The following is a 27114-nucleotide window of genomic DNA, read 5'->3' on the forward strand; positions in this document are numbered from 1 at the left end:
ATTTTCAATGAATAACCTGCATGTTCCAAAACGTAACATGTGTACTTGTCCTCATTCCTTCTCCTGCCCACTTCTCCTCAAGCTCTGTTACCGTGTGGTGTTCTTCCTCCTCGATAATCGATTTGCATTTTCTCCCTTCCACATATTTCACCCTACAATCTCGTAACTTTTCGTGTGTATGTGACAAGGAATCCGTCTTCCTCTCCCCTATCCTCCAGAACTTAGGCGATTTTTAGCAGACAATCCCTTTTGCGCGTAAGATTTCCTCAATTTTTATTTCTCGTTTCGATCAACAATTTTTCAAACCCAAAATTAGATGGATACTTTGAATGTCCTCCCACCATTAGCGAGCAGCTTTGAGCCTCCCTTATTATTGATTCGATTTGTTCGTTTTTTTCTCCGTTTTTTCGACATTAAACTCTTAAAAAAAAGTTTAAAGTGTATTTCTAATTATGTCTACTGCTCTCAACACAGCAAATATCTCGTTGGGTTTTTGTGTGTGATGGCTTTGACCGACACCCACTTCAATTCCAGGGGTGGTGGTAGAATTTATTTTCGCCACTGGAGCTTTAGAGACGGCGGCGGCGAGAGTAGTGGTGGTGTTGACATGGAGCAGACGGGTCGGACGACGGATACAGCATACCAGAGTCGCAGTTATGCTTTTTAATATGGCTGAATGCGGCAGCCGTGGGTCGTAAATCTCAGATGACGCAAATCGTCTGATAAGGAGCCATTCGTCTCTCAACCCCGTCTTTGCTCCTTCGGTTTTTTCTTTTTTTTTTCTTCTTCTTCCGTCCGTCTTCTTGCTGCGAAAAGGCTTGTGCGGGATGCCGACTGTTTTGCGCCGAGTATAGAACGCTTGTAAAACGTATGCAAATAGCTTTGATAGAAAGGGAGAAAAAGAAGGGGAGGAGTCCGGTAGAGTGATGGCTGGCAACGGGTTAAAGTTTGCTGTAAACGAAACAGTTCCTCCCCATCCTGTCGTTGCGTCGGCCGGTGCTTATAACTCTTTCTGGTTGGTAAGAAAGGAGCGGGTTGACGGAATGGAGCGAGATGAGAAAAGGAAAGAAAAATGGCCATCCATGAAGGGATCGACGAGAGAGACTCTAGAAGTGATGAATGCCCATCTTTTTGTGCTGTCTCCAGCAGAGAGAGTCTCGCCACCTTCCAGCAGTCCCTCGAGCGATCGAGTGGTGTCGCCTTATTTATTGGACTTGGCCGGCGACAGTTGACGCTGATGATGGCTTTATGCTGAGAGCTCCGAGACCCCCCCTCTTCTCTATCTTTCTTCTCTTTTTCTTTTTTTTGGGGTGCAAAGCAGAAGAAGAGAGGAAAAAAGAACCATTTATAAACAAGAAGAGTGGTTGTGTTTCAAAGTCTAAAGCGTAGGAACATACGTCTTTGTCAGGGAAACGATGGACGCATTGCAGTTTGGCCGGCCGAGTAAAGAGGATATTCTTTGTAGATATTGACGTTCGCCGAGGAAACGGAAACTTGTGACAGTTGTGTGATGCTCTGGGGCTAAAAGTTTTTGTTTCTCTCAAGACGACTGAACGTCTTGAGTCCTCTTATGGCGTTACCCCCATCCTGATTTATGTGACCTGCTGCTGTGTCGCTCTAACGGACGTGTTACTCTCGTCTGCACAGCCATCCATAAATTGTGCGAGATGCCAACCGAGAGGAGAAGACGACGACCGGGAAAGAAAGTAGTAGTGGTAGTTGTAGTTGTACTAGTCCCGAAATAAGGCCGTTTGTATGACGGAGCAGGCCGAAATATACATGCGTGCACACTTGACATGGCCTCTACGTCGTCTAATAAAACAAGAAGGGTGGGGAGGAAAAAGAAGCTAGACTGGCGCATCAGCACGCAACCCAGTCAGTTGCTGCTGTAGAAAAAGGAAAAAAAAAGCCAACGATATCGAGTTTGAATGATGTGGGGGAACAACACGCTCACGGCCGTACTATTTTCTGCACATGTATTCGGTAAACATGTCGAGACGACCTAGATGTGGAGCGATTTATGACCCGTCTTCGTGCTGCTTCATTTGCATGGCTCCTATTCCCTTTTCTGAAGGAAATTTTCATTCGGGATGGAAGTTGGTCGTTTTGTCTTGCGAGCAGCCTCCCAAAAAAGCCAGCCTTGATGGATGCTTCATCAAGATCTGTGCGTGACGGCGGATGACTATCGAGTGTGAGTGCTTCATTACAAATGGAAATGGCGATTTAGTTCTTCACATCACGTCGACTCTCTCTCTCTTAAAAAAAGGGGGGGGAAAAAGAAAATCGCTGTCGATACTAAATCGATGACAAAACGCTGGAAATCTCTTTTAATCTACGTCATCTCGATCGTGTTTGTATTTAGCCGAGTCGAGAATTGAGGCTAAGATAAATGTTCCTTCAAACAACCGAAATTTCTTCTTCGTCTTTGTTGGCTGTTTGGCACCGGTTTGTTTGGTGTTGCGAACTTGCTGGTGATTGCCCGAAACGATATATAACTCGTCCCTTAGCTACACTTCTTTCTCTTCTCTATGAAATATTAATATTTTTTCCCCAGCCCCGTCTTCTTTTCCACTTTTTTTTTTCTTCTTATTTCTCGGTTGGCGCTGCTGCTGTTGGCGAGACATCACTTTGATTTACGGGCTTTCAGTCGCGAGAGTGAGGGACGCAAAAGTTCAGCCGTGCATGGTAACGATGCCGCCGCTAGCCCAATTTCATCCGCTCTGCGTCCCGACTCTCTCTACTAGACACGATCTAACCACCCAAAGAACTCCCTCCCTCCCCCTCTCTTTTTTCAAATTTATCTGCTTCCAGCCGCGTGTCACGTCAAGTCACTCAAGAAACTAAGGCAAGAGTTTTTTCGTCAAGATGACGACGGCGCGCTCGTCATAAAAGTGGCAGAGAAGCGCGAGAAGAGACGGCTCGTCACACATGATGCTATTTTCAGGCCCTGCTATATTTTTTCGATGCTGCTGCTGCTGCTGCTGGGCTTGTGCGCGCTGGCAACATAATTTTGAGTCGACGATGACGAGAGACAATGATGTAAGAGAGAGACGTTCGAGAGTATCGATCATCTCTTCCACATTCGACTCGGACTCTTGAGGGAGCGACGGATTTTTTCAGGAAGTCCAATAGACGGCACAATCGCGGGAGAGAGATGGATGTGCCAATGAGATGAAAAGAGGGATCCCTTGCCAAATTGTCTGGGCTCCGCCATTTTTTGGCTCGGCCCCCTCAAAAACTCCCGGACGGACGCTTATCCGGCGCTTCATCTCCCGGAAAGACGTTGGGCAACAAGACAGACCGTTCTCTCCTTTTTCTTTCGGCCTCCTGATGTGAAAGCAGGTTTGTCATCCGAACGCGTGTGTGAGGTAGGTTGTTGACAAGGGCTTGTCTTATTGCCATCCTTGCGCGTGCAAGAGATGGGACCACTATTAAATCATCGCCCACGTAGTGAGAGATCCTGATTGCAAAAATCTGGACAGAAGCTCAGAATATTCAACCACCGAAATCTTTTTTCGGCTTCGCAATTTTCTTTTGCTCTACGAGAAAGAGATCGGTGTCGAGTATATAGAAGAAGATTCGCCTTTTTTCTTCTTCTTCTTCTTCTTTGGAAGGGGCTAACAACTTTTGATCTCCACCGAGAGAACGAGACGAAATATACGACGAGCCGACGTCATCTTTATGTTGGCGTCGCGGGAGGAGGACGCTGCTGCTACTACTACTGCAACTACTACTTCCATTTGAGCGGGCGAAATGGGTCGGAGAAAGAAGGCGAGTCGAATGATGGAAACGTTCCTTCTCCTCTTCTTCTTCTACTTGTATATCGTTCGGGAGAAGGGGGAATAAGAAGCAGTAAGGACGCAGCAGAGAGGGAGAACGCCAAACTGTCATCTTCACCGACTCGGCCGAGAATTCACGCTCGATGTCGCCGATCTTAAATCAGTCGTCGGGGGCGCAATGCTGGCATGGCCGTATCGCCATCATCCCAGGAAAGAGAGAAGCCGCCTCGTAACTCAACTGCTCCGGCAACGACACCAGCGCACATACTCTCTCCGGCCGTCGTCGTCGTCACGACGGCCGTACAACACGAGGACTCTTCCCGAAAAGTCCTTCTCTCTTGGTTCTTTGATTTCATGCGACTCTTTCCGCCCTTTTCTGACCTCTTATTTCTTCTGGGCCATCTGATCCATCCGACCCGCTTTACCCTCTTGCCTCTCTCTATATCCATCGTACAACATCCCTCCCAAAAGAAAATGAAGAAACGAATAGCGAAAGAGAAGGGGGGACGACGAAGGAAAAGAAGAAGAAGAAAAACAACACAAGAGAATGGAGAGGAATGAAATCTATTGACAATCCATGGGGAATACACGGCCGGCGTCCGCCTCTTTTATGCGTTTGAAGTTCCTTGCCCAGTTGTCCTTTTCTCTTTGGAAAATCAGAGCAAATCCCTTGCCTCCTCCAATAAAAGAAAAAAAGATGAAGAAATAAGGCCCAACAGAATGGCGTCGCCAAACTTGACTGACATACGACATCCATCGATCGATTCCCGGCAGTCCAGCTATACACAAGAGAGAAAGAGAGAGAGGCCTGTGTAAGACATATATATGGATGCGACCGGATCTCCACACACAACTCTCGACGACCGATCCACCTCCAAGTTTGTTCTAGTCTTCTAGATAGGCAACTGGGCATTTGAGAAAAGGCCACGCCGCCGCTCCATTCCGTGTATTGGTGCTCATCACGCGTCGTCGAGATGAACATGCTGGGCACCAGCCCGTGACGATGTCGAGTGGGTCTTGCGTCCTTTTGGTCGTTTGCTTCCCTCCGGTCCAGTCATCGACTGGCCTTTGATGGTCAGACGCGGCGCGTGCAATTGTCGGATATGAGCCAGCCGTTCTTCTTCCCGCTCAAAATGACGACCGCAAAAATGACATCGAAAGGCTAACTCTCCAGTGTGTGACTGAAGATGGAGCTTTAGCGCCGCCGTGGAACTGTAGAGTTGCTCGCACTCGGGGCATCGGTACTTAACAGACGACGTTTCCGCCATCGCCGACGAAGGTTTTCCTAATGAGATGATCGTAATCCGTAATGTGATCATCCTCAAGCTGCACGTAACCTTCTATATTAGCTTACCAGATACGAATTGTTTAGGATGCTCGACGGCCTGGTGGTACAAAAGCTCCACTTTGAGACGACATCGATAGGAACAAGAATCGCAAGCCAAGGCCAAGGATTCCGACGACTCGGTCGCCTGGCAACCTGCCCGTCTGATAAACAATTGCACAAAATTAATTTCAGAATTAATTAAAAGCAAAGAAATTGCAACCTGTGAGCGGAAAGCTGCTGCTTCAAAGCAAATGTGGTGCCGCAGCGGATGCAACGCGGAAGAAGATCGGGATGATCCGACAGAAAATGTTCCTTGAGACTTGCCAAATCAGTGAATTGAGTATAGCAATGCGGACACGATCGAAGCCGGACGGTGGTGCCGTAAGAGCCGCGCGTTTTGGTAGCCATGTCTCGGTGCTCCTGGGTGGACCTATGTCTCTTAAAAAAAAGAAATGAAAAAAAAAAAATGAAAAAAAGAAATGTCTCTTGAGAAAAAGTGACTTACCGTCACTTCCTCTTTCGTGGGGAAGCTCAGACTACAGATCAAACATCGGTAACGAGTCTCGTCGCTGGGAGCCGCTTGACAGTTGAAACGGTGATGAGTAAATGACCAATTGGACGAAGTCTTGAAATCACAGTGGTCGCAAGCGTAGCTTTGTGCGCAGTTCAACATTTTCGCAGGGACAGCGTGCTCTGACGTCAGATGCTGATTGAGAGCAATTCGATAACGAAAATTGACTGGATTGCGTTGGGGACTACACAGGTGACACTGTAATGGTTCCAACTTGCTCACTACAACCGCCACCGACTTGTGGACAATTTCCACACAATTGAGGTGACCCTCAGATTCCAGATGGAGTTTCATTGCGTCGTTATCCAGCTGACCGACCTGGCACAAGCTACAAAAGTAAGTTCCGCCACTACGACGAGAAGAATCTTGTAGATCGCATTCTGAATGTTCCGCACTTTTCCAATGAGCTAAAAAGAGAAAAAAACAAAACAATTACATTAGTCGTGAAAAGGCTTGGGACTGCAATATTATACTCAGTAGATCAGCGTGACTGTGACAAAAGAAACGACAGAGTCGGCACTGAAACGGCGCTTCTAGAACAATCAGGTGGATGTGATCCAAAATGCAACGATCCCGTTCTGGATGCTTCCGACAGCGAGAAATGTGATAGCGCGATACCAAATGCTTGCCGAAAAGTGGTTTAGGCACCCACACCAAGCAGGTGGGACAACGACACGCGTTGTTTTCTTCTTTATTCTTTTGTTTTTTGATCCGCCAAGGATCGTCAACATCTTCTTCATCTTGCAGGACGTCAATTTCCCATTCAACTGGTAATGTCGAGTTCAGTTTACTCCGTCTCAGGCCGTACTTTGGGCCGTCAGTGGTCGTCAGCTGTTGAGCGGTTCGTTTGAAATGCAACTCTGATTGAAGATGTTTTTCAAAGACAACACGTCCCGTCAAACGACGATTGCACGGCTTGCAGTCGTACTCTACCGAAGAGCCGGCCTTGTGAATGTCACGTGGCTTGAGACCAGGCATCCACTTACCTCGAGACGGGTAAGGTAGCTTTGTTGATTGCGGAGTTGAGGTAATGAGATCACTGCTGGTGTCTGTTGGGATGTCTGTCTCGTTTGAAGGGCTGACGCTGACCTCCATTCCGCTACATGCTGGAACCTCCGAATTGTTGACCACTTCTGGACTGCTGAAAGCCGATGTGACGTCAGTAGTGACCAATACAGCAGAGTGATCAGTCATATCTTCGTTGCTCGTCATCTCAACGACGGCCGAGTCATGGGAGGAATTGAGATCAGTTGTTTCGCCAAGGGGGAACGTCGAGTCATGTTGTTGTTGGTCGTCGGTGTTTTGCATAGTCTCGGTTTCGGGTTTCAATCGCTCAGTGGAAGCGACAAGAGGTTCTGTCGATCGTCGGGGACGCCGACCTGATTCTGTTCCTTTGCAGCTCTGGAGTTCCAGCAAAGAGAAAAAATCGTCTGCCCGCAGTGGTTCCTCCGAATGAATATCGCTGGCCCATGTAGTCGATGATACCATGCACAGTCCCAAATGGCTCATAAAGTCGTCGGCTGGATTTTCAACCGATAGGTCAGTCACCAACGGATTTTCACTGGCATGGCGAGACTTGTAACGTTCTTCAACCTCATGATTGGAAGATGATGAAAGAATTGGGTCTGACCTGTTGGAACTCTTGGATGGCACATGAAGGTAATTTCTGAGACCCGAGGAACTGTTGTTTCTTGCCATGCTGAGGTAAGAGGTATGAGTGGGAATCACATGTTCTTGAGGTTTTGTTATGAAATTGTTGGACTGACACTTTTGCCTTCGGTGATGAATGTAGTTGTCCAAACCGTTGATTGTTGCTCTGCAACGAAGGCAGTAATGGGTGTCTTCTTCCTCCATGGTGGGTGAAATATCTTCAACTGTTCTATTTTTCTCTAATTATTGATGAAATGAATGTAATCATATAATTAAAACAAAGCACAAACATGTTTGGCTGATGTACATGTTTCTAGTAAAAAAATACACATGAACTTGGACTTTCAGTTGTCACGAATGCAGCCAAAAGATTCTTCTGATATTCCAAGAAAATTATAGAATAATAATCACACGCTTTCAGCCTTTCACACGATCAAATGTCTTCGCAGAAAGATAACTTAACACCTCTCTTCACAGAATCAAAACAATCTGACAGCTGATGGATAATTGTCTGACAACGGCGCCCCCTCCTCCACGGCGCACTCTTGTCTTTGTCTTTTGTCTCCAAAACGTAACCCCCCCTTTCTTTTTGCAAAACTTAGGGCAGTTCGTGATCGAGCGTGGTCGAGAGAAGATCGGAAAAATCCACGTCGGACAGATACAGAATCTTGAATCACAATTATTATTTAGTGTTAATGTTTTTCCATTTCGAAACACAGCAGACGAAACATTTGAGTTTCTAGTTTATCGATAGCTCGCTAGATGGAATCTATTTGTTATCATAAAATATCGTGTTTCGTAAGGCGGAGAATCACGAAAATTGACAAATTCGACTAGAAGATGAGTTTTTTGAAAAATATTCTCTGAACACTAAAAACAGAAACTGCAGTGAAAATTAGAAAAAGAAAAAAAAAACATTTTTTGAAAATACCGGCCAGATTTTGACGTCGGTGCATTGGTGTATTTGAGTGATTTTTTGAAAATAACTGGAACTGCCTTCGTTGTGACTGAAAATGTGTAGAGCAACTAAGCTCCGCCTCCCGGGCTTACCCCCCTCACCACCCATGGTCCATTTGTGTGGCGTTGTGTGTCGTCATCGAGATCGTAAAATAGGCCCCACCCCTTTCCTTTGGGCTGCGGCTGTGTGTGGGAAAAACCTGCCCGTCAAGGGCGACGAGCGCCAAGGCGCCCGATTCAGTGCTTCTCGTGGCGGCAAAGTGTTCGTACGTACGGACCAGAGTCGGCCCTCTAAACACCACACACAACACTGAAAAGGGTTTTTTCACAAACTTGACGGACCATTCGTGTGCTGTTGTGTTACTCTTTTCGGATTTCGGTCCATCGCACACCATCAATCCCGATTTGTTCCAACTTGCGGCTACATCCGGCTCATCCGAGTGACATTACTTGTATTCCAGTGTGTCGTGTCCCAATCTACAAAGGAGAGACTCTGTGGAATCGGATTTTATCGTGTTATTGGAACCAATAATCTTTTTTCGTCTCACCGAAACAACAACAACAATAATTTCCAATTTTTAATGTGCACTGTCACCAATATCGTCCATTCTTCTCCGTTCGTTATTTGCCGGTGACAAGTGATGGAATGGTGTCGATCCGTTACCGCGTGGCCGGCGTGAACGCAGCAGCAGCACCAAGTGTCAACTGACCGGGAGTTACGCACCCAAAAGTTTGTTTTTCTGGAATGCGTTTGAATTAGTGCTTTTTCTAAAAAAATTCAAATCGAAGAAAAAGAAAAAATTTGAATTGAAACAGAAAATCCCGACTGTGTTGAGTTAAGTTTCCTGTTGTTTTTGGTGTGTTTGCCAGAAACGATATCCAACAGTTCGGCCGTTAAGTTGCCGCTTTATTTTTGGCGAAGAAAATCAGTGATTTAGTGACCCAGTAAAGATGCCGAGGAAGAAACAGGACTGTCCGAAGCGCATGAAATGTAAGTCCTCCGCTTTCAATGTTTATTACCGCGTCCCCTACACACTACACTTCTTTTCGCTTTTTATTTATTTTTCTTCCCATCTGACCCCTCCGTCCTCCCCCACCACCTCTCGAAAAACGCACACGGTTGATGATGGATCGGCCGATGCCGACGCAGGATGTTGTGTTAGTGTTTTGATTGCGGTAATTACGTATTGTCTCATTTTTTTCAACCGAGAGGAGAGAAAAAGAGCGGGAACTTTGTGTGCGAGCCGTTCAAATTTGAAAATGTGTCGAGAGAGAACTGCGTGAACTTACACACTGTACGTAATAAACGGCAACAGGTTACCCTAGCACGGTGGGTTACGTCGAGCGAACCGATGGCATAATCTTCCGTCGAGATTGGAATAGTGCTATAACCAGATTGTCGATGGGTGGCGTGGAACACCAAACACGTGAAGAAAATCGATAAAGCCATCCAAAATGACATCGTGTCTTTTCTTTTCCCTCCCAGCAGCAGCAGCATTATTATTATTCTCTTTTATTCTCCCCTCTAAATAAAAAGTTGACGATTTCCAGGTTAGACTGAATCGATGTTGCATAGCGACGTGACATGACGAATGTCGTGTCACGCTAGTGGCCCGGTCGTCCACACAGCCCAGACGGGTGTGGATGATGACGGTTGATTGGTTTGGTGTTGTTCCCGATCTAGATATATATATATTTTTCCCGTTCAGGTTATTCTCTCTATTGCTGCTGACTCTTTTTTATTCTTTGTCTCGTTGGCTATTTGGTGGTTTGTGTGTCTTTTGTTTTTCTGTTGTCTCTTTTTCAGCTCAGCTTTGTTATCGTTGTAGTCGTTAGTGAGATCGAGTCCGGTTCTTTCTTTTTTGTTTTTCCTTTTTGTCGAGCGACGGGCAAAAGAGCGGACGGGTGGGGTGGGCGACCCGTTCTCTCTCTCTCTGTGTGTGTTGTTCAGCTCTGGCTGCTGTTGTGTGCCTGACGTGCGGCGCATCATCCATCAATCGGGACGCGGGACCATAGCGTGGCTGTCACTCACTTATCAATGGCCGGGCGCAGCCCGTTCGTTCGCCTGTGCGCTCAACCACCCCTTCACTCTGTACCAGCTCTGGGTTCAATCCATCCATCTGAAACTGTCTCGTCCAGCAGCATCGAATCCATCACATTCCGGACTCTCTTTTCTCTACTCTTTCTCTCTCTCTCTCTCTCTCTCTCTGTTCGTACTCTTTTTCGATCGGTTCTTTTTTATTTCATTTTTCATTCTCTTCTTCATCATCATTCTCTTCCCCTTTTTTTCCACCGTATATTACATATATACGTGTGTGTACACTTTGACCGATTCGATGGCGGCGCAGCTGATGAACTCAATGAGTCATCGCCTGTGTTGTAGTAGACTATCTGTGAATATCTAGTTCGTGCGCTTATCCACCACCGGTAATTTTTGTTTTAAAGCGGAAGCGCTCATCTTTGATTCGTCGGCAAAAGTATAGACACCACCAGCACCGTTAGGCAGTGGCAGCAGTTGAGCGGGGCGGGATGGAGTTGTCTATCTATATCATTCGTTTGCTTCTATACCAAATGACTGACTGGCCTGCTGGCTCTGCTGGCTCTGCTGATGCTTGCCGTGGCTTTAGCTTCGGATCATCCATCTCGGTCACCATCCGTCACTGGAAGCATTAGCTCTGGTCGCCATTATCCTCCTCCCCCCTTGCTCCTTTTTTTTTTTTCTTTTTCTCTATTCGTGTGTCATTGTCTCGTTTTTCGAATACTATCCGCCCGCGTGCCAATATCTTTCATGCCAAACCATGAAAATCCCCAAAAATAATAATAATAGAGAAGGAATGAGATAGCCCTCATCATCGAGGTCGGCCATTTGATTGGATCAGAGGCGAGAGAGACTTTCACTAGGCGATTGATGTCGACTTTCAAAAAATGAAGGGAAAAAATATACTTTGTCTTCTTTTGTGTGTGTGGATCACTGGCGTACTAAACTTGGTCTCTCGCTCTCTTGCGCTGATGGTAAGTGATGGTCCGATGGCCATCCATCATCAATCCATCGTCAGGGAAAAACGGGGCTCCGACGCGCGCTGTATATAGGGTCATAAATTACCCATCTTTTTTTGTGTGTGTGTGCTACGTTTTCTCCAAGAGGTCGTCGCCTCGACATGTACACATGGGTGGCTATACAACTATTCCTTATAGGCTGGGGCTGCTGCCCTATATGTACCCCCTTCAATTTCCCGTCTAAATGTGTGCGAATATCCGTGCTCTCTGGTTCCTTTCGGAAACATATCACCCGATTGATTGATAGGCTTCCCACCAACCAGAGAAAAAAAAAAAGGCCAAAAAATCAAAGAGTTGAAGGAAAAAAAGATTTTGGGGGTCTTGTACTACTGGCTGGTGCCGAATAGGTCTTTTGTATTTTTTTCCGTATCTAGATGTATGTATATAGAGAGGGAAGGAGCCAATCTATAAAAAAGGGAGATAGAGAAAGATCGTTTCATCCTTCCGACCCGGTTGGTATTTTCTTCTTTTTTACCGAGTCCGGGGTATATACATTAAATACGCTCATGGGAATCGAAACCAGCCTTTTTGAGTGGTTGGTTTTTTAGTGGCGCGACGTTTGAATTACGACCACACCGCCCCCTTGATGTTTCAGCGCTCTCTCGCGCGCGCAGCTCACACACGCACATACCGCGCCGTTGACCTTTTCCAACAAGCCGAAGCTGTTTCACAGTCATCATCCGAAAAACAAAAACAAAAAAAAAAAAAAAAAATTCTCGATGCCGCCATATGAAGAGAGGATGGTTCGGTTGTTGTGTTGTGATTCAGTGCCAAACCATTTCACATTAGATAGATATTTTCTTTCGTCTATTATCTATCTTGGTACAAAACAAACACGGAAAGAATTATGCGAAAAACCCGCGGATAACAAAGAAATTTCAACACTCGCCAGCTACTACCGATCGTTTGTCTCCGCGTGTAGAATTTTTTTTTAAAGAGAAGGAGCACCTGCACCGCGGTCCCGCGTTCCTTTTTGCTTCCAAGGAAAAAAAAAATCTGACCGTGTGTGTGTGTGTATTATATTGTTGTATATATATATATACCCTCGGAAGCAATGGAACAGCAAACTGCAGGGCTCCGAGAGTCATCCGTCATCCGTAAGGTGGTTGTATTCTTTCGTTCTTTTTTTGTCCTCCACACACACACACACATGTATAGACATTCCTACGGGCTTGGTTCCGGTTGGAGAGGGAACTGCGGGAATGAACTCCGGTGGCACCAGGCGACAATGATGTCAGATTAGTTATCATTAAAGGTCTTTTCCCTTTTATCCCGTGACCGATATTCACGGGAGAGAAGGAGAAAATTTGATAATTTTCTTTTCTTTTTTACGTCATTTGATCGGTCGTGTCTGGAAATCATCATCGAAAAGGATTTTTTTGTTTTTTCAAGAGAGAATGGCACGACGGCGATATCAAAGGTTCGCTGGAAGAATCGTTTAGTTATATCGACTTGATGAGTTTCTAGAGAAAAGTGGGAAGAAACGGAATAGCTCATTGTTGTTCCAATGGGGTTTTGTGGAGCAAAAAGGGGCGTTACCGGATTTTTCTTTTTTTTTGTTCTTTCTCATTTTCCTGACTGAGATATTTATGCATCCTCCTCCTCCTCCTGCTTCTATAGTCGTCGGACCCGGTGGAAAATCGAAAGACCAAAAAAACCGCACAAATCGTTTGTCTATGATTTTGACCCTTTTCTCTATTTCTCCTCAGCATTTTACTTGATGGACTAGCTCACATCCGCCCACCACTTCCATCTGCGGTCGTCGCCTGATTGAGGTGCTCATTCACGGCAATGTCATTTCCCTGATGGATGTTTTTTCTTTCCCTCTTCTTCTTCTTCTTCGTTCTACAACTACACGCACAGACAATAATAACGGCGTTCAAGCGGCCAATAACAACAAGAAAAAACAGTGTGAAAAATGTTAAATCTCTCGTCTCGCTTTCGTCTGACAAAAAGGAAATGCTTGTTTGGTTTTCTGGGTCTTTTGCGGTCGTGTGTGTGTTCGCGCACGACCGCAACGGGCAAAGATGGATGCAGGGAAGGTCTACCGCCGCCGCCACTCTCCTCGTTGTTTTTCAATACGATCTAATAACTCTTTATTTATGGACTAGACACGGACGCAATCAAGGTTTTCTTCCCTAACCCTCTGTGTGTTTAATAGAAAGAATAGATGATGAGAACAAACAAGAGCTTACAACAGAGAAATACCAAAGCAAAATGGCTTTTTATTTTGTTGTTGTTGTTGTTGCTGGAGAGGAAATGTGGAAATTCAATTGTTGGCGCGTCTCTTTACAACTCTCCAATTTTATTTATTTAGTTTTTTTTTTAAATTTTCGTCTTGTTTCTCAGGGCAGGCCTCTGGGCAATATTTCTATAGACATCATTTTTTTTTCTTCTGGCTTGAAACATGCCTTTGATTAGCCTTGCGAGCGAGGGAGAAGAAGGAGGAGGGAGGAACGGGGTGATTTATTGCGCGTAACTGGCAGCTTCAACAGTTCTGGCAACTCACACAGAAAAGAAAGAAGAGACTGGCAGCTCTCCTTTTTCGCTTTTTTTTTTCTTCTTTCGACTCGTCTGTGTATATTTTTTCACTGACGTTTCAGTTCAACCTCCCTCGACGAGCTTGCGGTCGTTCCTTTTCTTTTGGTTAATTATTCGAAATAATCATCATAATGGCCATATACCTGGACCAGCATCTGCCGCTCGGTTCCCAAGACAAATATTTCTCTTCAAAGTGAACGGGTTTCTTCTCCTTGTGTTTCTCTTTTGGGAGCCGTTCATCAGCAGTTCAACAGGTAGAAGAAGAAGAAGAAGAAGAAAGAAAGAAAGAAAAGAAGGGGGCCGGATATGTCGTTTGTTATTGTGTCTATGCGTGTGTGTGAAAGCGTCCTGTCTGTTACACGAGATAGATAGCTCTGGGCGCGGGAAATTTTTTCAAATTCAATAGTCGTAAATTAGTCGAGAGCCGCGACGTGCAGTTAATATACTGCCGCATTTCACTCTGTACATTTGCGCGCCGCGTCGTGCTGCTGCTGCCACACAGTCTCGCGTTCGTCCGCGCAACGTGCATGCATTTGTAATACCCGTAATGGATGAGAACGAGTGAGCTCGTCTATAGATATATATTTACCTGCTTATAGTATGTATCTCAGGTGCGCCGGCCCGGCGGTCTATTAAAAGTCGTTGGCTATTCCAACAGGTGACGGGCGTGAACGTGTTTCACACATTGCCCGTATGTATACACCGTCCCTTCTTCTTCTTCCATTTTTTTTTTTTCTTTCCATATTTTGTTTTATCTTTTTTCTGACGTCAAGTGAAATCGTCCTCGTTTCTCTCTCTCTCAACGTCGTTTATAAATATATATTCTCCCGGCCTGCTGCTGCTGCTGGTGGTGATTCATTTGTTTTTCCAACGTCGCCATATTAGCCTTTTTTTCATGTGTGCTGGCAGATACGAGAGTGTTGGGGCAAAAAAGAGTCTGAGAGGGAAGGACAATTGGAATTCGGATCGCATATGACGGTCGCTTAATGTCCCGACAGCTGCGTCTACATTCACCGGCCGTCAATCAATGGCGTCTCATCTGGGTATGAACGCCGGATCCGCGCGCGTAACAGCTCAGTCTAGGGGACCTTCTTTCTATAGCTCGAAGGCAACAACACAACAACACAAACATTAAAAAAGAGCAGAGAGAGAGAGAGTATAGTAGCAGGAGCAGACAGTGTTATATGGATATGGTGTTGCAGCCAAACAATGGCCCTCCTTCTCTCCCCCTTCTTTGGTGGACGTTTTTATCGAGCTATTGAGACCCATTACACGTGTGTGTGTGTGTGTGTGTTATGCGCGCGCGGCTCGTTGCTGAACGCGTTCGCCTTTTAACCGAAAGCGATATTCTTCTTCTTTTCTCTCAACTGGTTACGGCGCCGTATTTAAATAGACAAAAATGTAGGTCTCACCCACTCCGAGGTGAAACATCTTTTCTTGTCCGGATGATGGATGTCGAGGCCAGCGAGACGATTTGCTCTCTAATCTATATCATGTCGAGCTGTTAGATTCGTGGGGGTCGTTCGAGTTATTTTCTCTTGTCCACATTTTTTTGTCTCTCTCCTATTATTTTGTTTCTTTTTCAATCCTTTTTTTTTTCTCTTCTTCTTCTTCTTGTTCGTCGCCAGTGACACATTCACCATTTTTCTTGTTTTGAAATAAAAGGAAAAGCCATTTGAGCTTTTTTCTTCTTTTTTTTCTCTCGGTGTAGCAGTCTTACTGGATTGTGGGTAGTTGGTGGTTCACAAAAGGCGGATGGAGAGTACGGAGTTTTGGTGGGGTGGTTTGTGGGCCGTGTCTTGCGCGACGGCCATCAATCTGTCGAGCGGGAGCGTCTCGTCGTTGGGGCCTACGACAGACAGGAGACCCCCTTCATTCTCTTTTTCAATGCAAAAAAGGGCTCCTTTTATTTTTTCTCTCTCTCTGTGTCGAGTAAGAGAACTTGTGGGGGGGACGAAAGAAAGCGAAGAAATAAATCGAATAGAAAAGAGTTTGAAGAAGAGACACACACACACAGGGGAAGAAGAAGGAAAAGAAGACGAAAGATATGGGCCCTGGATAGTGCTTGCAACTATACTACTGGAGTCGGTGGGAGGGTTTCCAGAAGAGACCCGGAGCGCTTGGAGGCCAGATGGTAGTAGTGAAAAGAGACAGTAAATCTTCGTCGGCCGTCAGTCGTTCTCTCCTAGACTGCCGGGCTAGTAAGGAAACTGGTCTCTCTCTCTATCTGAAAAGGTTGGCTGGCGCTGGCTGCTTTCGCTGCAGCAGCTTTGATACGTAGAGACGCACATTTCCAAACGGTTGACAACGTCAGTCCATAAAGCATTTGGGAGCAGCAGCAGCAGCAGCAGCCCCGGCGTGCGCCCTGCTCGATGGGTTACATCCATAAATAGTCTGTCACCCTTCAGAGTAGACAAAAAAAAGTGGGGGGGAATGCAATGCTCACACAGTTACGTATATATATATATACCCGTTCGATTCGTTCGGTCCGTCTTACCACCCCCGCCCAGCGCTATCCCCCACCCCGCATATTGACAATAGAAAGGACATTTATCTCGTATGGCTATTGGATATATAAATATATATATAGAGAAGAAGAAGAAAAAAAAGACAGAAAGGATAGAGACTGTGTGATATATCGCTCAGGAAATAATGATTTCCAGCTCTCTGCTGCGCTTGGTTCTCTCGCTCGCTCGATTCATTGGAGCCGGCCCCCATTGAATTAGCTATAAATCTATCAAGACTTTGTTCCTTTTTTTTGTGTTGTTTTCTTCTTCTTACTATTTTCTGTGTATCCCTTTTGGCTGACGATATCTTCCACTCGGCGTGTGTGTACTGTATATATATGACATGGCCATCAGACTGATGAATGCCCTATGCTGTTGGAGAGCGACATCCATAGCACGTAGTATATATAGAGAGAGAAGACAGTTCGAAAAGGATATATATTATATAGAAGCAGAAGAAAACGACAGTCCCTTCGTGTGCATCCGCTCTATACTCGTCTGACCCGTCCGGATCCCGCTCCCCGTCCGTCAACGTCTTCTGCTTACTAAACATCACATTGGAGAAGAGAGTTGCTGGACTTCTTGGACTTCTCTGGGTCGTTTTTCCCTTCTTTTTTCCATATCACTTTGAGTTGCTGCTGCTGCTGCTGATGCTGCTGCTGGTAGGATTCTTTTCGGATCGACGCGCACAAACTTTCCAGAAGGGGCTGTCGACGCTGACAGATTTACTAACTGACAACGTCCAACAGCCAGAAACCAGGAGCATAGTTTTTCTCTTTCTGTGTGTGTGTGTATGTCCGCTGAAGGAGAGTGGCAAGAGGAGAGTCTTGTGTGTGAAAAAGAGGCGCTAGCAATCTGTGTTTAGAACTTTCTTCTGGTATGCTGTTGCGTATGTGTGTAATCAATCTGTCCAGATTTTTTGGCCTCACTCTCTTCCACACACGTATAGTGGCCAGCCTCTATATATACCGCTGCGGGTTGGGAACCTATATTGCCTGGCTGGTGGTGGCTGTTGCGCCGTCGTCCCGTTGGGCGTTGGGAGCCGCTTGGCTTTTATAAATACCAGGTGATTGGTTGGTATCAATGAGTTGTTGCTGCCTGATTTGAGCGCGGCTGCCGACTGGATGAAATGTGTGTCTGTTTGGACGTTTTTCTCGCCCTCTTAAAATGGGGGGGGGGGGAAGCTGTGCTGTGTACCACCACCACCACAACAGACGTGTACGTAAGAGCTGAAAAAACAAATCTCTACGTCGCCCACTCTTCTTCTTCTTTTGATTTTGTTTTGGTTTCGGGGAGAGCCTGATGACCCACACACTTTGCAGTACACACAGGAAACACGCACTTCCCGCGCTCGACTAACTACTGGTTTTCAGGTGCGCTCAATGACAGACACGCAACAGAAACGCCACAACGTCAGTCCTGTCCGGCCGGCAGATCTCATGGTCGTTTTCCTCGAGAGTGTGTTTGTCCCGACAGATCTGTAAACACTGTTAGCGGCTTTGTCGCCTTGTTTCTCTCTCTCACGGTAGTCGATGGCCAAAAGAAAACCGATCACTATACAACACACTAAATTATCGAGTCGAAAATAAGTCGCTGGGCAGGTGCCCGGCCGCAGGCCAATTTTTGGAAGACAATTTTGTTTTTCTTAAATTTTCCGTTTTTTCCGTTTCTTTTTTCTTTTTATCTTGTCGTAAAATGCCATTGTCATCTTTTGTGTGTTTTTTCTCGACTCCTCCTTCTATTTGTCTTGTGATCATTTCTTTTATTCATGTCGACAGTCTCAGCGGTAACCGGTTTGGCCGGGTCTATTGGCCCAACACGCAAACTGAAAGGCGATGCTTTTTTTCAACACGTCGCCATCGTCGACCCTGTTCTTTCTTTCTTATTCATCTGTCCGATAGACAGATAGGTGTTATTGGGAAGACGGGCCATCCTGGGACGGACAGGCCATGGCCGATCGAGAACTGTCTGTCGATTGTCTGACGGCTGACCACGTCCTGGAACACTATCGAGATTGATGAAGTGAACTTGTCTCCCCTGATCGTTCGTTCGTTCCCTTCTCACCTCTCGACCGGTTTTATAGTCATTTCCAATCGAAAAATGCTGTCCAGGTGTTTTGTCTACCAATTGTTCAAATGATAGTCTATTGATAGCCCTCGATGGCCGTCTCTTCATATCTGCATTGCCTTTGCGAGCCTCAGGAGAAAATCTTGTGTCTCTTTTTCTTGGCCCGTCTGCCCTTTTTGGCACCTGGAGAAGAAATGGCAGCAGCGCAACAGAGTGAACAGTGAAGGTTTTTCCTTTTTTCGCCTTGTGTGTGTGCGGTGGATGATGATGCACACGACCCCAAACGGATGCATCATTTGGTATTTCTTCTTCTTTGACTCTTTTCTCTTTTTGAGGACGGCCGAGAGAGAGAGAGAGAAGAGTTACGACCCGGTGTATGTAGCCTGTCTCATTAAAAAGAGAAAAGAAGAGGGACAGGACACGCTTGAGAGCGGCCGAGGAGCCCATCACATATAACACACCAACCAAAAATGTGTAGTTCTTTTTCTTTTTTTGTAAAATATTTATACACTTAAGAGAGAGAGAGAGGCTCAGGTACACACCGCATGAGTCAAACAAGAGGGGGGGGGGCCCTCCTTCACACACACACACACACACAAAATATCTATCTAATAAAAATAACAAATCCAGTCAGTCAGTCTCAGGCTATTTACCGTGCTCACAGTAAAAATTTTTTTTAACAAAATGAGAAAGGGCAATTCGCTTACCTGTCAGGTGACATAAATCGACTTACGCTCTACATTTTTTTGTTTTGTGTCAGCTGTGAAAGGTGTCGGTTGGAAAGAATTTCGAAAAAATAAAAATTTGGTGAATAGAAATTCGGATTTTTTTTTTTTTTTTTTTTTCGAAGCGTCCTCGTCATTGCCGGTGTGCCGCACCCATCCGATCAATTCACGATTTGTTGATGGAAATGACAAGGCTTCACTTCCAAATCAAAAATGGCGTTTTGTACATGGTCATGATTGGACAAGTGAAGACGAAGAAGGATGAATCGGCCAGAGAGAAACACCAAATAGAGGTATAAGTTGCGCAATGATAGGGCTATGCACAGAAAGGAGACATGACCGAAGAAGAGGAAAAGCTTTTTTTGAAATTTTTCGCTTGTCGGCAGTCCTCCCCTCTCATCCGTCTAGCAGACACAATGGCCCTCTGACACGGAATCTTGGCCACAGTCTTTAAAAAAGGAAAAAAAAGGAGAGAACCAATCGAGTTTTGAGTTGATTAGTGTGACCCATTCGTTGATCCTCTCCGTCTGCTTGAGAAAAAAGAAGAAACAATCCATTGATTGATATTGGTGGTAATTCGGTGGGTCGGCCCCCAAGAAAAACCAAAAAATAAATGCAGTGCAGGAAATGAGTTTTTCATTATTATATTCCCTCCCAAAAGAAGAAGAACAACAAGAAAATGAGTTAAAGTTGCATGACCGGTTGTCGTTACGTTTATTTTCTCGTTGCCTCCCCTTCGACAGCCAGCAGACACACTGTGACTCTTATATATATGAAGAGAGGCTCCAGGAATCTTCACCAGCCCAGCAGCGCAGGGCCCGGTGTTAAAAGGTTCTGACCGGTGAGCCATGCCGCGAGCTTTATTAGATTCTTCTCCTACATACATATAGCCTGGGTTGTTGCTTCAGCTCTTTTCCCCGATTTGTTCAACTTGTGTGTGTCGACTGGAATGAAGAGACGAAGAAAAAAGGGGGGAGCGTCTCATCTTTTTCTTTTTTGGCCGAGGATGGAGGTGAGGCCTTTATTCATCCACATGCGTGTCCCGATGATGTCACACTCGTACGAGGCCACGTCGGTCCCGCACCGACGTCGTTTCTGTCCCTTCGAATGACGCCTAATGAATACCCTCCTCTTTTTAATGCCAAGGGCGGAGCAACTTTATTCCTCATGTGTCGATTGTTCATCACACACATTTCTTTTTTCAAAAATGTTAACAGACGATGGCAGAAAAGAAGAAAATTCTTCTTCTTTTTTAAAACCGAGTCCGGCGCGTTGCGTGCCGTCCGGCTGTTATACATCTATCCATTTATTCGCAGGCGGCGGCGGCGGACGCGGCGGCCTCTTTTGACAGACAGACGGAGAGAGCGCGCTTGACGTTTAAATAACTCCTCCTTTATATACACACACACACACACACACATATTCGGTCTCTTAACCATCTTTTGTATTTCTCCCACGCGATGAACGGCAGAGTATGAGGAGGTCTCTCTATTGGATTTTTTTCTTCCCTTCTTCTTTTTCTTACAGATGAAAGATAAGAGGTTGTGATCTTGTCAAGTGACGTCAGACACTGCTGGAAAAAAAAAGAGCTAAAGCAGCAGCACGAGTCGCCCCGTACTTGACGGGCAAAAGGGGAGCCTCCTTGTACATTATGCGTTTGATTTTGTTTCGCTGGTTCCTCCTCATTTCCCTAAATATATTTATTTATATAAAGGTATAGCTCATAAGAGGACAGATCCCGTAAAAACAAGGGGGGCACAGCAGCAGCACTTTGATGAAGAAGAAGTTGCCCCGGTGGTCTGCTTCGTTCTTATATTCTGGCGTGTATTGTCTCTTTTTTTTCTCTTTTCTTTTTGGTTTTTTCTGACATGCCCATCTTGAAATAGAACCTCACTCACTCACTCACTCACTCTGCCGGCCACAGCTCTCTTTCTCTCACTCTCCCTGGCTTTCTTCTCTATGGCTGTTCAGCTAATAATAGTTGAAACGGTTCGAAATGGTTGAGAGGCAAAAGAAGAAGAGACGGCAGCGATATATTTTGATGGACTCGAGACGAGTGGCGTCAGACACGCGGAAAGAGGAGAAAAAAAAAACCGCCACTTGAAAGCGAAAGGGGCGGCCGAAGGAGAGCGGAATGCGTCCGGGGGTCTGTGCTGGGCTAGCGCTAGCTGCTGCTGCTGTGATGGCACTCTTGCCCTTGGATTGATGGCCGGCCTCTGGACACACTCGCCTCCAATCTTTCATTAATAATGGCGATAGTTTTTCGTGTCGTAGAAGCCAAGAATGCGGTCGCAATGATCTCCAAGACGCGATCCGACGATTGTGGCCAGCACTTCGTGAGCATCAAACCAGCGAGAGAGAGAAGGAGAGAGAAAAATAATGAAGTCGAAAGAAGTAACTGTCGTTTTTCGCACCTATGGGCGTGTCACAAACGGCGTCGTTGACACCATCCGTTTTCTCTTTTTATTTTTATCAGAGTTTTTGTTTTGTTTTGTTTGGTGAGCGCAGTGACAAAGAGAGACGCAGATAGGCGAGAGTTTACCTTTGCTGCATATGGTGAGAAGCAAAGCGGCGGCGGTTTGTTTGTGTCGAGATAGCGTCCGACCCCGGCAATCGTCAACTTGTAAGACACGCGTTCAGAGCTGGCGGTTGAGCTGTTTCGACATTTGCGCCGATAGCGCCGGGTCTGGTCCCAATTTGGTCAAAGCCAAGAGTCTCTCTGGTCTCTCTTCTGTGTGTTTATAAAAACCCCATTGTTTTCCCCCCTTTCTATCATCGGCATTTGGATATTTCTTCCTTGTCAAGTCAGCTCGAGGATTTCGTAGAAAAAAACCCATGATGTCCGCATCCTGGCCCGCCCATCATTTTTTTCATTCGTTGTCGGGGCCAGCAAACTAAGAACAAAGCTGTTTGGTTCCGTCCAATCATCAGCTAACGTGTCTGATTCAGCATTGTCAGCTGTTTTTTTTTCTTTTTTCTTTACTTCTTTTTTCGTTATTCATTTTGTACCCACTGATTTCTCGGTTCACTCCACTCGTGCGCGTACCTCGAATTCAAAGCAGCGGCGGCTTTCCTATATTGCCCTTTTCTGATGAAATGAGCCTGTCACCGACGCAGCCTTCTTCTTCTTTTTTCTTTTTTGTACCGTCTCTACCATCGTCATTTATTTCATTTTTGGTATTTGTGCGCGCGGACTTTTGGCCATGGTTGGCTGGCTCCCGCAGCACAGCAGTCTATATACCTTAGACTCCCCCGGCTTTGCGCTTTTATAGTACATATCAATGATAAGTTACCCAACGGTCGATTGATCTCGACTCGACTCGCTTTTTATTTCTTTTGGACGCTCGCGGAAGGGGGTTAACATTTGGCGTCACTAGTCGCAGCATTGAAGGCGGGGGCCTCCTCCCGACCCCACCCTCTTTCTTTGGGAGGTGGGTGGGTGGGGATCATGTTCTCAGGGAACGATATCGATAATTCCAGCTCCGTCAATCGTAAATCTATCAAAAAAGGAATGATGGACGACGTTGAAAATAAAAAGACGGAAAGAGATAGACAGAATTTATTTTTATCCCCCTTTTTCTCTGTGTGTGTGTAGGCTACGGGGGATTATTAGATTTCAACTTTTCTCTCTCCGTGTATATTATATATGTAACGTCTCAGCGCTTGTGCTGATGACCGAATGATTGACGTGATCTTATCGCGCGCTCACGCCGACACACACAGCGCACAAAAGCCTCTAGTCTCTCTCGTTCGTTTTTTTCTTTTCTTTCCTTTTGGCTCAGTACTATTTGACGATGGTGGCAACGTGAAGGAATTTCGAGCTCGCCAGAGATGAGCTCGTTGTTCAACTTTCGGTCGACTGTGGAACAGGAAAAAAAGAAAAAAGGGGAATGAAATTTTAAAATAAAAAAGACAACGACGAAGAGAAATGGTTCTTCCCCTTTTCTTCACAACGCCACACGAAATGTGCGTGTGTGTGTGTATACGTTGGGATATGAGTGACGGGGCGATTTGTTCGATCCTTTCGACTGATTGGAAGGGGGGCAAGGTGATCCGAGCTATCGTGATCCAACCCGCTCACTTTCATCATTCAGCCGAAGCAAAGATATAAATTTCCCTGAAAGAAAAAAAGAAACTGAAATGGGGATTGAAAAAAAGAAATTTCTTTCTTTATTAACAGAATTTATAAAACTGAAAAAAAAGAAGAAGAAATGCGATAATAATTCAAAGTTGAAAAGCGGCTAGATAATAGAAGCTAAGAAAATGTTTTGTTATTATTTTATTTTCTCGGCCATCGTTCGTCTTTTGTTGCCTTCCGCTCTCTCTCTCTCGTCTTTATGTGTTGTAGGCAATTGCCGTTTGAACTTTTGCTGGAGAAGAAAACAGCCAGAGATGGACGTCTCGTTGTTTGATGGGGGCGACACACACAAAAAGTCAAGTGGTTTTCTTCTCTCTCGTTCGCCCCGATTCATCTATTTTGCCGCATCATGGAACGGTTGCTTTTTTGAGCTTCTCTTCTTTCAAAACCCCCAAAACAAAACGGTCCCTTCTCCTTTTTCTTCTCTTACCGGCACCTGAGCGTTGCATAAGAAGAAACTGGGAAAAAAAAAGAACGACGGGAGAATCAATCATAGCTTCGATGGGTCGTTAGTCAGATTCCAAATAGGAAATGGAAGGAAAAACTGGAACCCGAGAAACAACCCCCCTGATTTCTATTGCTTGTTATCCCCGGTAAACTGCGTGCGTCGGGACTGTATACCTATAACAAAAGGCCAAGAGTCACCACTTTTCCCCGCGCTGTAAACACGTTCGGGAATGTGTCTGTCCATTTTCTTATTCTCTTTTTCTCCCCTTGTAAAAAAAGATAATAAAGAGCTGCGAGCTACAAAACAAAAACACCAAAAATTGCCCCGCGTTCCATGACTTTGCATGTTGTTGTTCGAGTTGCACGGAACTGAATAAAAGAAGAAAAACCTCGAAACTTTTTGACGTGTTTCGGCGTGAGCTCCGTCTCCGTTGTCGGGTCTTGTAGTTGACGTGTTGACTGCTGAATGCAGCGATAACAGGAGGGTGCATAGTAAAAAAAGACTTTGAATATGCTGTATTCCTCTTTTTAGTTCCCTACAACACTCACGCCTGGTAGTAGGTACAGACGCCGTACGGGACAAAGTGGCAGTCCAGCAACAACGTCGAGCCAGTGCGCAACTTTGTCGATATTTCATTGAATTCACTTGCGAGTCTTGTTTCGTCTCGCTCAAGACCGTTTACCTATTTAGTCAATTAGATGTTTTTACGAACCTGTTGGCTGCCGGGGGCGCGTCCAGCGTCCCGCGCGCGCGTTGACTGAAGGGCTAATGAGACTCGTCATTTCTTAATGACTCGCAAGTCGGACGAATAGCTACAAACAGACAGACAACGAGCACAGCACAGCACAACAACACACGGGAGAGAGGAAAGAGAGTGCGTGTGAACTCTGTGTGTTCTCCTGCGCGCTTTCAAGTCTCATTATGTGCTGCGAGCGCGGCCCCTTGAACTATTAACACGACCCCCTTCTCTCTCCCTCCGAGTCGTCTTTTACGGGAAACAAATAAAATTGAACCTTATCGTTTCTCTCTCTCTAAATAACGGGCAAAAGGCGTGTGCTTCCGATTCCGTGTCGCCATCCGCACCCCTCGCCATTGCTACTCTTTCGTGCATTTTCCATGTGCCAACGAGTTGTCCTTTTTTAATTGTCACGCCCCTGCACGGCCTCCTCTTTCCTGTGTCTTATTAGCAGTTGAATTGAATTTTTCAGAAATGAGCTCGAGATTTCAAAGTGAAGGCAGTAGCTAGTAATAGTAAAGAAAGACAATGCCAGCGAGCGCATCTGTTTCTCATTATTGTTTGAAAATCAATCGTAAAAGGAGGTATACGTGTACGTGTTTAGCGTCTCCATTCTCTCTCGCCGGGCAGAAGAAGAAGAAGAATTGAGACAGGTATTTCCATATTGCATTACACACAGTCTTCAACAGCTTCTTTGGCCGTCATCGTCTTCATTTCCTCTTTGCTGGGGTCTCTGTTGCCAAAGATTCCATTAGCAGCGCGTGAGGAATAGAAGGTGGCAGTCGCTATATATATTTCTTTATTTATTCACCAAAAAGATAAAGAAAAAGAAATGCGATAGAGATTTTTTGAATAGAATCAAGGAGAAGAAGAAGAAGAAGGGTTCTTCTCTCGGACGGGCAATTTACGATTCAATATCTTTTGATACGCATGATATATCTCTCGGCGAGCATTCCACTGCCAAACACAGAGAAAAGCGTGCGTCATTTTTTTTCTTTCCCCTTTTTCCTTCGGTGCGCAACCGTGTCCGCCGTGTGTGTGTGTTAGTACAAGCGCTCGGCCCGTCGATCTATAGTTGCCTTCGATATATTTATATCATTTTTTTCTTCTTCTTCTTCTTCTTTCCAAGCGCATTTTCAAAAGGGGGAATGAAGAAGAAGAAGAAGGAATAGAGGGGGGCGCCGATTTGGCATCGACATGGGGTGGGATGGAAACGGAGCTGAGGAGTAAAAAAGGGCGCGTTGTCGGTCATAAATCGTCCCGGTCTGGCAGCATATCATCGGACACGGGGCGACTTGGAACCTCAACGATCGAGCTAGACATTGCGCACGCCGGGGCTTGTAGTGTATAGTAGTCGTCGGAGTCGGAGCCTAGCCCTTTCTGATATCCCCGTATTGTTCCAGCTGCTCAGCTTTTTATTTTTCCAAAAAAAGGAAGAAGAAGAAGAAGAAGAAGAAGAAAGAGGTGGATGGGGGGTAGATATAGGGGAGGCCCTTTTTCGCTCTCTCTCTTGTGTGTGTGGCGTTCTCTCTCTCTCTGCTGGCGACCGTCGTCGTAACTCAGGTTGACTTGACAGTTTCATGTTGGCATTTTGAGCTATAGAGGCGAAAGAGAGTTCCTTCCATTCTATATATTTCTTTTAGATTTCTCTCTCCCCAAATTTGTATAATGTGAGACGAGATATCCGAAACACCACACACACACAACTGGAATCCTTGATCGATTCACAAATGTGGAAATGAAACATAAGGTGATATGTGTTTGGTTGTTGCTGTTGTTGTTGTTGTGGCTGGCTTTTTCCGCGGGCGCTCGATATCCCGGCTCGTTGCTCACGTCATAATTAGCATAGACCTCCAATAAAAACAACGGGAATCACGCTGCGCTCTCTTGGCCTGCGTTCGACTGCTTTATTTCATTTTCTTCTCCTTCCACAAACTCGCCCTCGAAACGTCGATACATTCGCCCAGAAAAACAAAAATACTCTGACGAATATTCTCCAGCTCACACAAAAATCAGACAAATAATAAATAAAAACGTCTGGCCAGATGGATATAATATGCTGGGCCCTGCCGTTCGCTGGCTCTGACTCACATATATTACACGTTCTATCTGTCTGTCTTGTCGTGTGCCCAATGGTTGTTGTTGTTGTTTTCTGGCTTGATCTTTTGCCCGCTTTGTGAAATCAGACCTCTCTTTCTTTATATAGCGGAGTATAGTATAACTCCGGCGTGGCTATAGTCCCGCTTCTTCGTCCCGTCGTTTCCCGCTCTTGGCTTCGACGGGGGTCGCGTCCGCATCGCTAATGTCCTATACGCTACACGTGAAAGGAGAGAGAGAAATCTATCGCTTTTTGATTCATACATGTAGATAGATGTAGAGATAAAAACTCGGGTGATGTATATCGTTACCGCGGACAACCGTGCTGGGCAGGGCCGTCTGGCGGCTACTCTGCTCCAAACGGACAAACACACCAATGATCTACATGCATCATTTCTAGCATAGTCTACAACATGTCGAATTTTTTTTTTTTTTAGTTCGGCAAATGTCGGCGGGTTGAGAAGAAAAAGTGGGTGGTAAAATAAGAAAAAAATTCAGCGGCGTAGGGTGGCGG

The 27114-nt window shown here is 45.6% G+C and overlaps 2 protein-coding genes across 4 annotated transcripts in view; one reads left to right on the plus strand and one right to left on the minus strand.

Moving 5' to 3' along the window:
• Nucleotides 1-14: 14 nt before the first annotated feature.
• On the minus strand, nucleotides 15-26829 carry LOC124340883 (zinc finger protein 423-like). 3 transcript variants are annotated; one of them, XM_046793638.1, is made up of 7 exons: nucleotides 26817-26829; nucleotides 11415-11419; nucleotides 6151-7741; nucleotides 5612-6084; nucleotides 5327-5544; nucleotides 5134-5267; nucleotides 15-5064 (listed from the first exon to the last, which is right to left on the minus strand). In XM_046793638.1, exons 3-7 carry the CDS (start codon nucleotides 7529-7531, stop codon nucleotides 4739-4741), a joined length of 2532 nt encoding a protein of 843 aa, XP_046649594.1. In that variant the 5' UTR covers nucleotides 7532-7741; nucleotides 11415-11419; nucleotides 26817-26829; the 3' UTR covers nucleotides 15-4738. The 3 variants fall into 3 exon arrangements, with proteins under 3 accessions (XP_046649594.1, XP_046649595.1, XP_046649596.1); XM_046793639.1 differs by lacking the exons at nucleotides 11415-11419; nucleotides 26817-26829 and having other exon boundaries at nucleotides 6151-7566; nucleotides 7635-8156; XM_046793640.1 differs by lacking the exons at nucleotides 11415-11419; nucleotides 26817-26829 and adding an exon at nucleotides 7793-7942 and having other exon boundaries at nucleotides 6151-7566.
• Nucleotides 8247-27114, plus strand: part of LOC124340806 (protein tiptop-like) — a 55592-nt gene continuing 36724 nt past the window's right edge. Inside the window, exon 1 of the mRNA XM_046793488.1 lies at nucleotides 8247-9275. Coding sequence (XP_046649444.1) covers nucleotides 9236-9275 — 40 coding nt within the window. The 5' untranslated portion in view covers nucleotides 8247-9235. The remainder of the gene's footprint in view (nucleotides 9276-27114) is intronic.

The sequence above is a fragment of the Daphnia pulicaria genome, chromosome 5 (assembly GCF_021234035.1).
Source record: "Daphnia pulicaria isolate SC F1-1A chromosome 5, SC_F0-13Bv2, whole genome shotgun sequence".
Classification (NCBI taxonomy): domain Eukaryota; kingdom Metazoa; phylum Arthropoda; class Branchiopoda; order Diplostraca; family Daphniidae; genus Daphnia; species Daphnia pulicaria.